Here is a 14,150-nt window from a genome sequence, read left to right as displayed (position 1 = left end):
TTGCAGCATCATCGTCATAATCGTCAACAATCCTCTTTATAATAATATCAGTATTTTTCTCTCTTTTAAATACATTATTTTGACAATCTTTGCATGGAGTATTGTCAAAGAAATTAATGCTGAAGTAAAAGAAATTAAGTAGGAAAGCAAGAGTAAAAGTAACCCGACCTTCTGGAAATTGGAAACATACACTCAGTCAGCACTTTATTAGGTATTTATTAGACTTACTGATTCTTCTGCTGCTGTAGCCTATCCATTTAGAGGTTTGATGCATTGTGTGTTCACAGATGCTCTTCTGCATACCACTGTTGTAATATGTAGTTATTTGCGTTCATTCCTGTCAGCTTTGACCAGTCTGGACATTCTCCGCGGACCTCTCTCATTGACAAGGTGTTTCTGCTTGCAGAACTGCTGCTCACTAGATGTTTTTTGTTGTTCCTACAATTCCCACAAAACTCGAGACTGTTGTGCGTGAAAATCCCTGGAGATCAGCAGTTTCTGAGGTACTCAAACCACCCTGTCTGGCATTAACAATCATTCCATGGACACTTACATCACATTTTTTCCCCATCAGGATGGTTGATGTGAATATTAACTGAAGCTTCGGACCCATATCTACATGATTTCATGCATTGCACTGCTGCCACATGATTGGCTGATTAGATTGCATGAATAAGTAGGTGTACAGGTGTTCCTAATAAAGTGCTCAGTGAGTGTATACAACAGCTTTCACAAGAGTCTGTGTGTTATGTGTGCTGAGGGCTCGTCTTTGTGTCTGCAGTCTCATTCATGCTCTGTGTTATACTAAAGTGTACGACTTTGCGTATGGGTTGTTGCTCTGTTTCAGGGACTCCTGAGAGCTGCTGAGCTTGGAGGCCTGTACCAAGTCTGTGCCCTCACACTGGGGCAGCGTAGAGGCAGTCCCTGGCTGCCACTGCTGAGCATCCCTGCTGCTGGGTGGGGCTTCCGTGGGTGTGGGCTCCAGGATGGGGGGCTGCTTGAGACTGCGGCTCTTCTGAGGCTCCAAGCACCCCTCACGCCCTGCCCCAGGGATGCCACGGTTTAAAAGGAAGTCCATCCGGAGATAGGAGGGCAGGTGCACCAGCTCACCTCCTGGAAAGGAAGCAAGAGCACGGGGTAAATGCACAGGCAGTGTAAAAAACAACTTTGGTACGGTGAGTGCAATGCGGACCTGTAGCTCTGTGCACTATTTGCTGTATCATTTTTGGCCGTCCGTTTTATCAACTTGATAATCCATCACAGTGGAAAAACATCTTAAACATTTCAAGAACATAAAAATGTATTTGTATTTTCTTATGTACATTTTACTTTTCTGGTATTGTAAAGTTAAGTGTAATTAATTGCAGTTTAAAAGTATTTCAGAATATAACTTTTAAGTCCTTTAATAAAATGTAATGATCCTAAATTTGTCATAGACTGCACACATACAAGCTAACTCTGGTAGAACAGTACATCAACAATTTCCAACATTTCATTACACAAGGTGGATGCAGAGCAGAAAGCTCTAAAAGGCAGTTTTGTATATAATCAAAGAAAATGCATTACTGTACTAAAGCTACATTAAAGTATATTATATAGTAGAACTGGGGCCTGTTCCACAAAACAGGATTACGGAGTTAAAAACATTGAAGGTTTCCACTACATGCAAATCTATTATTTTCACTGATATTCCAAGTCCTTGCACAGGAACAAATCCACAATTTTGGCACAGCACAAATGGCAGAGAGCAGTGCAGTGCTTAACCACTCGGTGATCACACACAGTGCTTAACCACTCGGTGATGAGCCGACAGATTAGAACAGTACATCAACAATTTCCAACATTTCATTACACAAGGTGGATGCAGAGCAGAAAGCTCTAAAAGGCAGTTTTGTATATAATCAAAGAAAATGCATTACTGTACTAAAGCTACATTAAAGTATATTATATAGTAGAACTGGGGCCTGTTCCACAAAACAGGATTACGGAGTTAAAAACATTGAAGGTTTCCACTACATGCAAATCTATTATTTTCACTGATATTCCAAGTCCTTGCACAGGAACAAATCCACAATTTTGGCACAGCACAAATGGCAGAGAGCAGTGCAGTGCTTAACCACTCGGTGATCACACACAGTGCTTAACCACTCGGTGATGAGCCGACAGATTTGTTCTCTGTGAGTCCTTTACCTTCTGGGGTCTGAGGGCAAAATGAGGAAAACTGGAGACTGTGCCATGCTCTGACATTTGTGTCATTTTAATCAACTTTATATACAGTGATTCCAAAGTGTTTCATATATTCGTTTTCAGCACAAACTCAGCTACAATAATATGGCAAGGGTTATTAGGTAAGAATCATATGTTGGTTGTAAATTGCTCTAGAATCACACAAATTGTAAATAGTAGTTTTGAACACATACAGTAATGCTGTAAAAACACATACTAATCTACTGTAACAAAGTTTTTGGATCTCTGAAATCTCAGTCTTGGGTATCAAAATATGACAAAATATTGTAGCAAATCCAATTAGAAATATAAAATAAATTACAAAAACCTAGTGTTGTCAGTACTATTTTTCAGCAGCAGTTGACAATGGGAGGGCTAATGGCCTTTCTTCAACGAATATTTATGTGGTATGCGGTCCTGCCAGGTAAGCAGGTTTTTCACACCTGGCCTGACCCCTCCCTACTTCTAAGACAAAGCCTTTCCACAAAGCAATACTCAGTGAGCCAGATAGAAGACAGAAACAAATACATGTTTTGATTAAGGAATTTATTGATATCACCACACAAACTACATACAATATAGATGCCATTCACAAACACCTCAAATTTTTGAAAACAGTTCCTGTTTAGCTGCAAGCACAGGGGGACATCATACTTGTTGCACTTCTACAGAGTTGTCTCGTTCTGCGTTTCTGTAACTTTATTATTTTTCATATTCATGTCTGGTTTTCTGTTTCCCTATCACCTCTTGTTTCCCTCTGCGAACATAGTCTGTTTCCAGTTTCATTCCCTCATTCATTTGTTCCACCTGTGTCTCATTTCGTGTCTCCGCCTCCCCACTCCTAATATGTACTTCCTTCCTGCCATTTATTAAGCATAGCGTTAGTTCAGGCAGACCACAGTAGTCTGCCTACTTCTCAGCTATCAGCTGACACCCAGCTGGTTCACCAACACCAACCACATTGCTCTCTGAATGAAGGTACTTTTAAGCAGTCCCCCTGCCATTGCTTTTCGCTGCTGAGCTCACTTCAAAACACCACTCACTCAGTATGCATTTACCAAAAAAATCACTTTTAAAAAGTTTGAAATGTTCTTACTGTGCATCTTTTCACCATCATGTCGATCTCGAGGATAACCTGCCCCAGCTCCAAGTTGGCAACTAGACAAAACGTCTCAATTGGCGACTAGCCCGCATAGAAAATTCTCTTCACTTTATACAGCCACAGCATTCAAGGCTCCCTGATCATTTGCACCAAGAGCTTTTACAGTTTTTCCGAGAGTATGTTGCTTCTCCGACAGAGATCACATGTTCCCCGCTAGTTACTTGGCGGAAAGCGAACACCAAAAAAAAAAAAAAAACTGTGCCCGGGATTTCAGTTCTACAGCACCGGCCTCCAAACACGCTAGGGTTCAACCTGTCACTAACTTTTAGTGACAGCAAATGGCCAGCAATCCGGTCCTGTCCACTTTGGTCTCCATGCAGGGTTTGCTTTTACATATGAACGCTAGGATCCAAGCTCTGGAGTCTCAGCATCCTACGGCAACCCCTTCCAGGCTACCCGACCAAACAGAGCCATCCGCTGGTTACTCCGGTAAGAGCCCCCAACCACCCATCAACCAGGCCTTCCTGCCCAGGAGAGCGCTCGCCGCAGCAGTTCCAGTTGCGGCTGCTGGCTGCCTTCTCTTCCACCTGCTTTAGGCAGGTGTGAAAAAATGCTGTAAAATAAGAATGCTTTCAAAATAGAAATGTTAATAGTTTATTTTTATCAATTAAGAAAATGCATGAACAGAAGAAGTCAAAACAGCATCAGTTCTTCTAGGTATACTTGCACACAGATTTTGAAGGAACTCGGCAGGTAGGTTGTTCAAAACATCATGGAGAACTAGCCACAGTTCTTCTTTTAGGCAGTCTCAAATGCTTCTGTCTCTTCATGCAATCCTAGACAGACTCGCCCAGTTTTAACCCTCCTACACAGCTGTTTCTGTTTCAGTCAATTGTGTTTCAACCTATATATTAAATTGATGATCATTAGCTCCTGTTTGGTATAATTAGTTAATCACACACCTGACTGTATGCCTACAAAATCCCTGACTTTGTGCAAGTGTACCGAGAAGAATTGATGCAGGTTTGAAGGCAAAGTGTGGTCACACCAAATATTGATTTGATTTAGATTTTTCTTCTGTTCACACACTTAGCATTTTGTTAATTGATAAAAAATAAACTACTTTATAGCATTTTTTCACACCTGACTAAAATTTGAGCTGAAAAAATTTGACTGAAAGTTGCGGCAGTGCTTATGTTGTGTTTAAGGAAAGTGACTCTTGCCGAAATTGTACCTGGTTTTTGGGGTGTACAGAGATTTTATATGTGAGGTGTACACTGAGAGGCGTAAGTGCCAGACCTTGCAATATTGTCGGTTTGGAACCAATGGTCACGATATGTAAAAAATAAATAAGCCTCCTATGCCCATTAATGTCCAGGAGCTCAGCAAAGCCCTGAAGTGGCATCCAAAACCGCTATTTCATGCTTTATTTGTTGTCTGGTTTAGTAACAGGGTTTTTGGTCAGGTTATTTTGTTTTTCTCCCAAAAATGCTTCTACTCTCTCTGTCTCTCTCCACCGTGGGGCAGTGCCTCTCCGTTGGTCTACGTATCAAACCGGTGTCAACCAGCTGCAGTTGTTTTCCCTCACTGAGTCAGGTTCTGCTCAAGTTTTCTTCCTGTTAGCCAGGGAGTTTTTCCTTGCCATTGTTGCCCTAAGAGGGCCAGAGTCACTCCCCTGCTCAAAAAACCTACTCTTTACCCCTCTGCTCTGAACAACTACCGGCCTGTCTCTCTTCTTCCCTTTCTCACTAAAACTCTGGAATGGGCGGTCTGCTCCCAACTGTCCACTTATCTTCTTCACAACAATCTCCACGATCCCAACCAGTCCGGCTTCAAGAGTGGCCACTCCACTGAGACCGCCCTGCTCGTGGTCACTGAGGCACTCCACTCTGCTGAAGCCAAATCCCTCTCCTCTGTCCTCATCTTCCTTGACCTGTCGGCCGCCTTCGATACAGTCAACCATGAGATTCTGCTCTCATCGCTGTCTGGGATGGGTATCACAGGATCTGCACTCGCTTGGTTTTCTTCCTACCTCTCTGGTCGTTCCTACCAGGTGACTTGGAGGGGCTCAGTCTCTGACCCTCACCCCCTACAAACTGGAGTCCTGCAGGGCTCAGTTCTTGGTCCACTCCTCTTCTCGCTATACATCATGTCTCTTGGTTCTGTTATCTCTTCCCATGGCTTTTCTTACCACTCTTACGCCATTGACACCCAACTCTTTATTTCCTTCCCCCCCGATACCCAGGTCACCACACAGATCTCTGCCTGCTTGGCTGATATCTCTGTGTGGATGACTTCCCACCACCTGAAGCTTAACCTTGCCAAAACTGAGCTCTCTACATCCCTGCTAAGTCCTCTCCGACAATCGACCTCTCACTGACTGTTGAGGACTTTGTAGTTTCCTCCTTCCATACAGCAAATAATCTTGGGGTGACTCTTGATAACTGCCTCACCCTGGCTCCACAAGTATCCTCCACTGGCAGAACCTGCAGGTTCTTCCTCTACAATATTTGCCGTATCCGTCATCTCCTAACGGAGAAAGCCACCCAGCTCCTAGTCCAGGCGCTCATCATCTCCCGCCTGGATTACTGCAACTCCCTCCCAGCTTGTGCCATCAAGCCCCTCCAGCTGGTCCAAAATGCTGCAGCCTGCCTGATCACCAGTCAGCCCAGGTCGGCTCATGTCACCCCGCTTCTCATTGGCCTCCACTGGCTTCCTATTGCCGCACGCATCCGATTCAAGGCCCTAGTGTTGGCATTTCAGGCTGCTAATGGGACTGCCCCACCTTACATACAATCCTTAATCACTCCCTACTCCCCAGCTAGACCTCTCCGGTCTGCCAGCTCTGGTCGCCTTCTGTTTCCCTCACTAAGAGCACCTGGCAGTCGAGCTGCACGTTCACGCCTGTTTTCCATTCTGGTTCCTCAGTGGTGGAATGACTTGCCTACCACTGTCAGGACAGCAGAATCCCTCCCCCTATTTCGACGCAGACTAAAAACACTCCTTTTCAAGTGCAAAATAGATATTTTTAAAACTATACGTTTAGAACAACACTTTATGTGTATTTTACTAGTTATGGATGTGATGCTTTAACTTGTGGAAGAACCTATGCACTTGTAAGTCGCTTTGGTTTAAAAGCGTCTGCCAAATGACAAAAATGTAAATGTAAACGGGAAGTTAGTAGGGTAGGTGTGTGTGTGTGTGTGCGTGTATGTGCGTGCAAGCACACGTAAACACACGTGTCCCACTGAACAAAGGAAAGGTAAAAAGAGAGGGGAGGCATGTCCTTGTGATAGCCAATGGTACCCTGACTGCTGTTAGGTACCGGGATGAAGTCCTCAGACCGATTGTCAGACCTTACACTGGTGCAGTGGGTCCTGGGTTCCTCCTGGAGCAGGACAATGCCCGGCCTCATGTGGCCAGAGCGTATTGGCGGTTCCTGGGTGAGGAGGGCATTGATGCCATTGACTGGCCCTCACATTCCCCTGATCCAAATCCAATTGAGCACCTATGGGACGTTATGTATCGGTGCATCCGATGCCGCCAAGTAACGCCACAGACTGTCCAGGAGCTCACTGATGCCCTGATCCAGGACCGGGAGGAGATCCCCCAGGACACCATCCGCCGACCCAGATGCATAGCCAGACGTTGTTGGGAGTGCGTACAGGCACGTGGGGGCCATACACACTACTGAGTCACATTATGAGTTGCCATGATAGAATTCACATAAGTTGGATCACCCTGTGATTAAAACTTTTTACTTAGATTTTCGGTGTGATTTTGAATCCAGCCCTCAATGGGTTGATGATTTTGATTTCTGTGTTGATTAGAAGTTGTTACATGTTCTCACCACGAGCTGGCAATAATAATTAGACCTGTGAGATTCATGTGGAATACAGAAGCCTAGAATTGAACGAGGTGTTAACATTAGGACATGAAGAATGCACATGGATATAACTTGGAGAGACATATAAATAAAGTGAGAACTTGAGGAATAAATCAAGCCTGCTTCTTCAGAACACGAACACAACAATTTCCTTTGACCATTGTTACGTAATTTTGTTCTCAGCAAATTATACAATGTACATCAGTAAAGATTTTCAACTTTAATAAATCGTTCATCAAGATCCGATATGTCCCTTAAGTGTTCCCTTAATTTTTTTGAGCAGTGTATATATATGCATGCAATGTCCATGTCCACAAAAGCGTGACTGCATCTTCTGGCATTTTTAATAATTTCACATCATTTATCTGTAAAGTTACCGTAGCTTGTTTGAAGCACATGGCTGTGTGTTTACTTTGGGTCATATCTTCCCTGTCACCAGCCATGTCTGTTAGCAGCGCACTACCTTTTCAAATTGTCACAGAAAAAGTTTTAATAGGTTCACTAATGTTTGTGAATGCACCCCTGATCACACAATAACAAGATACTAGTTAAGTAGTTATATCCTTAATCTACGATTGGAACAAGTTAACACAACAGGAAGAAAATGACGGCAGGCAGTAGTTTTATTGATCTAAGGGGGAGGAAACGGGGAGGAACTGGCCAATCACGAAACAGTGTTAACTTCATGTTACGCATTGTCACTGATTTACAGCTACTGAAGCCAATGTAAAATATAAATAAATAAAGCAGGCCAATTCTCTGTTCACGGACAATGAATCCAGTTACTCGTACAACATTCGTATTCAGAAAAAAGCCGGGGGACAGTCTAGCTAATGGCAACATGCTAATTGTTAGGATTGGTCCAATCCAGTACAGCTTGCACAGTGAGGCGAGGATACTATGACATCAGTCCTACGTAACACTTTGGAGGTAAGTAGTAACTCAGAAGGAATGAACAGTGTGACATCTTACTCATGTCACAACTAACCTTCTCTCCCCTAATTTACAGTCAATTTGATTGAAAACAAAAAAATCATTGGCATCATGTGGCTGTCTTCCAAAAAAAACACAAGCAAGCCCAAGATAAAGATGTGCAAGCTCACCTGGTCTGTGAGCCTTGGGGATGGCCATGTTCATGACCTGCACCGCATCCTGAGGTTTGGGCGGGGATGCTGTGAACTGACAGATGCCCGACTCAGAGGGTGTGCTTGAAGTCAGGCTGTCGGTATACTCGTAGGTGCCAGCGGTCATCTGCTCGGAGGAGGTGTCAGAGATGAAGCACTCAGTTATGGTAAATTTGGCGTGGCGCAGATGCTCCTCCATCTTGGCGTGCTCATAGGCCCGTGCCAGCTCTTCATAGGTTGAGGATGCACTCTCAGTTGACACCATGCTGCTCCTTGCCCTATCTGGGCACAAAAACAGACAGATTTATTGGATCTATTTAAAGTATTGGATCCATCAAACCATGGCTGCATTTCCATAAACTGTGACAGGATGCTGTGGGACACAAATTTACATGCACCCAAGCAGTTTGTGTCTGTTTGATAACACACTCAATTTATTTTCAGTGTAATCCCACTGGTGTTTCATCAGGTTGAGACAGAAACTGATCTCATTGTGCTGTGGAATTTATTAAATTGGCTATTTTTCATAACATAACCTTTAGGTTGAAAATGGATGTACACACAGGATAATGTGCACACAAGCTCATTATGTCCAATTTGAACCCAATTTTGTGGTTTCGTGAACTTTCAGGGGAACAACCCTGTGGTAACCTGTTGATTCAGAAAAGGTCAGTGTAGTGATTTTAACTTGAACTGACTTTTCAACCGTTGACAGTGAAATGAAAAAAATATCTGACCAGAATTCTGAGTGGTCAGGGGCTCCAACCTCCCTTAAGTAAATATATGATTATAGCTGGAAATAGGACAATTAGTAATGAGAATAGATGCTATGGCAAAGGTTAAGCCAATCTTCTTGTTTATTTCTATGTATTGATGATAGTATTGAATGTGAATCTGATATGACCTTTAAAAATCCCTTAAAGGAGTAGCATGGTGGTTGGATGTCACACTTGCTAGTTGTCTTTAGGCAACTATAAAACAAATGTGCGCAATTTCTTTAAATTATTCAGTCATTTAAATGTATTTTTAAAGTTATTTTTCTAAGCCTAAATTTCCCGATATGAAAGTTCACCCGAACTGGCATGGTTTTGAATACTGTCAATTAGCTATGAGGTGCCCCCACTTTCCTGTAGGCCAGCAGCGTGGCAAGGGATAAAGGGAGTGGTTATCCTTGTGTGACGTACTACTAAAAGAATATTCTCACCCGGTTGAAAATATGACGATACATTTAAAACTCTTACTTCTCCAAAACTAAAGAATGGACATATTTAATACTTTCATTGTTTCTTCAATTCCCTCTTGTGCAAATTGCATATAAAAACCTAGAAAGTGTGATCAACCACTATGTTTAAGACAACACATTCCTTTCTTACTGTGATTTTGGACACAGACACTCACCGAGCACTTTATTAGGTATTTATTAGACTTGTGTTTTTGACTTATTGGTCTTCTGCTGTTGTAGCCTATCCAGTTAAGACGTGTTGTGTACTCAGAGATGCTGTTCTGCATACCACTGTTGTATTATGTGGTTATTTGCATTACTGTTGCTTTCCTGTCAGCTTTGACCAGTCTCGCTCTTCTCCACTGACCTCTCTCATCAACAAGCCATTTTTGCCAGCAGAACTGCTGTTCATTGGATGTTTTTTTGTTTTTCACACCATTTTATGCAAACTGTGTGTGAGATATCCGTTTCTGAGATATTCAAACCACCCTGTCTGGCACCAACAATCATTCCACGGTCAAAGTCACTTAGATCACATTTCGTCCCCATTCTGATGGTTGATGTGAACATTAACTGAAGCTCCTCACCCACACTGCAGCAACCCGATTGGCTGATCAGAAAATCACATAAATAAGCAGGTGTACACATGCTCCTAATAAAGTGCTCAGTGAGTGTATAAAAGAGAAGTATATAAGATAATATAAAAGATCACAAATGTTGCTTTTATATTTTCCTTTTTTCCTATGGGCTATATTTCAGACCCTGAAATGAAGTAAAATCAATCAATCACAACCTGTGTCCTGAGATGGGCTGACACTGTAACTGTCACTCTCCTTGTCTACAGAGCCAGCAGCCTGTGGTGTGGGCAGCCTCCAGTCAGTGGACAAGGTATGGGAGGAGTTAGGCGGGTGCAGTCGGTTCAGAGTCCACTGGCTGGTGTAGCGGTTTCGTGCGGCGGGGCCAGCTTTGGCAGGGAGGCGGGTAGTGGGGTCTGTAAGGCAGGAAGTTCAGAAGATAAGAGATTACGAAAAGATAAGAGATTACGTTAGTGAGTTAGTTACGCAACTAATCTAAACTTCCCAATTAAAGTGACTGTTAGTTAGTTAGTTAGACAGACAGTAAGTGTACTAATCGGATTAGTACTGTACAATATCTAGATTAGTAGTAGTTAGTAAGTGTAGTTAATTATTTAATTAACATTTAATTATCGAGAGAAGCCGGAAGTAAGGAATTCGAGTCTGGAGGGAATGTTGAAAACCCGGAAACTACCAAAACCACCCGAATAGTGAAGCACGCAAACAGGGGAGTGACTCGGGCTGAGAAACTTTCAGACACAGACATAACAGGGGATCATGAATGTGAAACTGTAATGGGAAACAATAACCAGATATGCATGATGATGAATAAATAACAAGAATAAACAATAATAACACTAAATACAGACAGAACAAACTCAGAACATTACAAAAGCGGACCAGCCAATAGATGGAGACATATTAGGGCCAATAAGGTGGACCATATCATAAATCATGATGAGGGAGGCTGGGCAGAGAGTCCAGCCCAACCTGGGTCAGTACACGGTAGCATCCATAATATGGACCTTTAGAATGGAGAACAGGTACGCCTTCAACTTTTTACACTGTAGACTGTACCTATGTAATTGTTGCACATCATTCTGTATCACAGTACAATACAATATAGTCCTACAATATTAGGTCTGTTTGAGAGGAACAGTGTTAGAGTCAAAGACCTTTGCTATGACTATGTGCAAGTAAGTGTCACTGTACTAGTAATACAGTAATACAGTCTAATACAGTAATGGCAGTAGATTGTGTCATATTGGCACTGCATAGATACATTCAGACAAAGCAGTATGTGCCTGAGGCAGGTGCATTTTGGGCGGCCATAATCTCCCCTAGCCAGGGATGACATTGCTTGTGATGTGGATGAGGTGATGTGGCCAGACCCCAGCTGAAGGCGGGATCTATAAACCATCCACCCCATCCCTTACAATTCCTGAAAATACTATGTCATTATTTTTGTTTCTGTGAGTTTACAGTTATATAATTCTACTTTTGTAATTCTGTAATTCTGTGTTTTTTTTGTTGTCGTAAAAACCTGCAATAGCAAAAAAATAGGCTTATATATTTTTCGCTGAAGCCTTTCTATTTATGTGTTCATTGAAATGCAAGTAGATGTACTGTCCTGGAACAATCTTTCACAGAAGCCTGTATGAGAAAATGTAAAAGGTATAAAAAGTACTAAAGACAGCAGTGCTTTGTATAAAGTACATCCATGTGGTGTTGCTGCTTTGAAAGAGTAATTGAAATTACTCTTCTGTAAAATGTGTATAATTTTGTTGCGAAAGTGCCATTTTGAAAAAGGCTTGTTAGGTTTTGATTGCAAGAGTTGCAAGAGTTGCGTAAGCAATCATCAAAAACTGTAACATCTAGAACGGCCAAGCCTGACACCCAGCAGCAGCTGATATTTCTGCATCCACAGCAGTCTACTCTATCTACTTTCTTGAAATAAAGAGCATGACTGAACTGATATCTAAATTATAGCGGTTTTATTACATGGGCTAAGGGAAAAATGTCTCAAGGCATATTACCAGCACACTGACAAAAGCGCTAAAATGCAAGAAACAAGACAAGACAAAGTCTACCTGTGTGTTGAATGTTCATGTTTGGGTTACATAAGCACACTTCTCCCACAGGCACTACTAGCTAGCTGATAATACCTTTACTTCAGTTAGTATCATAAACAGTTAATTAGCTAATGTCAGCTTAGCACATTATGATAAAACCAGAATTTCTCCCTTCTGTTTCAACGTAATGTTATAGCATCTTCCACGTAGCATCTACAGCCAGCTAGTGCACACCTTTCATTGTGTCACTTAGTGAATTTATTAGAATTTTGTAGCTAATAATGGGCAGAAATACTAGTTGTATATTCTATATTTATACAATAAAATCTGAATTATTTTATTTGACTGGCAAAAAACTGGCAACTCGGCCTGCTGGTTAGCTGGCAATACCATCCATCCATCCGTGTTTTGCAGCATTTCTGTATTTGCATGTGTTTTATGAATTTGCAGCACATTTCTAAATGGAGCGTAAGTGTTGTCAGATTGATCAATGCATTTTCCAAATTGCCAGCGCTTTTCTAAATGTATCATGCATGTTGTCAAATAGGTAAATGTGTTTTCTGAATTCACAGCACGTTTCTTAATGCAGCATATGGTCTATCAAATTGGTGAATGTGCTTTCCGTATTCACAGTGCGTTTCTAAATGTAGCATGCGTCTTGCACTTCAGAGCCACCGTACAAACAGTTTTAGAATTTTTAAAATGCATATATTTTAACCCTAAATATTTATGGAAGCGGAAGGTGGTTATTGCATTTACAAGACTAAATGCCCTAATTCTGGCCTTTCTGGTGTTGGCACAGAAATGTGTCTGACATAAAACACAGTTTTAGACCATAAAGTATTATTGTGAATAATATCAGAGCTCATGGTTGTAATGGGGCTATTAACAATGTTTGAACTATAGTTTGAACTATAATCCAAAATTTTCTTAATCCTGAAATGAGTCAAACTGTCTTACCTCATCGCAATTTTTTTCATCTTATTTAGAAAAAAGATAAAGAATTAAAGTCTCAATACAATTCTAAAATGCTTGTAATTATTAATTTTTTTGCATCGTGAGTCCAAGTTAAAGACAAGCATTGAAGACAGGCCTCAGTCACTTTTACCATTTAATTACATAAAACACATAAGAAGGTTTGAGCATTACTGGTTCCTGGTCGGGCATCAGATACATCCACCAGTGGCCCAGTGGTCTGGGAAACAGAGTGGTAGTGGACTGTGTGTGTGACGGTGGACGACTTCTGTTTGGATGTCTCCCCAAAATCAGCATCAGTCAGCAGCACTGTGGACCTGTCGTCTGGGAATGAGGGAAACGACTGTCACAAGAAGTACCTCCATAGTTCCATACATTGTTTCAAACTTGTGTTGAATCTATATGCTGTGCAAAATTTCTTAGTGGCAAAGATAGTGATTGCTTCAAAAGAACACAAAGGACTACTTTTGGAAAACATGGAAAACATTTGACTGTTCTTCTCTTGAATAAGTCACAAAGGCCTCCATCATGAAACGGGTGATGTAGACTGATGAGTCAGCTCATTTAATCAAGCATTGGCTCTTACGTGGAAGGCCAAGCACGGACGGAGCTATAAATACAATGCCACAGGTCGAAGGCAGGCCATGTGCTCTGATGAAAAGAACAGAAATTGTACCACTGTCCAAATACTTATGGACTGCAATGTAGTCCATAGTACATGAACCCCTCGCAATCCTATAAGTAAAGGCATATCCCCAACAGGGGATAGATGATACCAGGAAAGAATGGCTGAAGCCTCACAGGAGTTGGGTAAATATGGCTAAAAACAGCAGTCAGCCTGTATAATCCCAGATACAAGCAGCAGTATGTAATCCCAGTTTCAGTCAATGCAGGTCATGCAGTCACATATCACAGACTTCATAAGGTGTGCAGAGATCAATGAATTTTGTAAGATAAATAACAGGATT

The 14,150-nt window shown here is 41.9% G+C and overlaps 1 protein-coding gene across 1 annotated transcript in view; it reads right to left on the bottom strand.

The window, feature by feature from the left end:
* Window positions 1-241: 241 nt before the first annotated feature.
* Window positions 242-14,150, bottom strand: part of LOC133133289 (cell adhesion molecule DSCAM-like) — a 221,422-nt gene continuing 207,513 nt past the window's right edge. The window contains 4 exon segments of the mRNA XM_061249396.1: window positions 242-1,113; window positions 8,318-8,620; window positions 10,354-10,551; window positions 13,357-13,506. Of these exon segments, the coding sequence (XP_061105380.1) occupies window positions 800-1,113; window positions 8,318-8,620; window positions 10,354-10,551; window positions 13,357-13,506 (965 nt within the window). The 3' untranslated portion in view covers window positions 242-799.

The sequence above is a fragment of the Conger conger genome, chromosome 7, assembly GCF_963514075.1.
Source record: "Conger conger chromosome 7, fConCon1.1, whole genome shotgun sequence".
In the NCBI taxonomy this organism is placed as follows: domain Eukaryota; kingdom Metazoa; phylum Chordata; class Actinopteri; order Anguilliformes; family Congridae; genus Conger; species Conger conger.
Note: the sequence above shows the minus strand (reverse complement) of the source record. Positions and strands in the feature narration are given on the sequence as shown.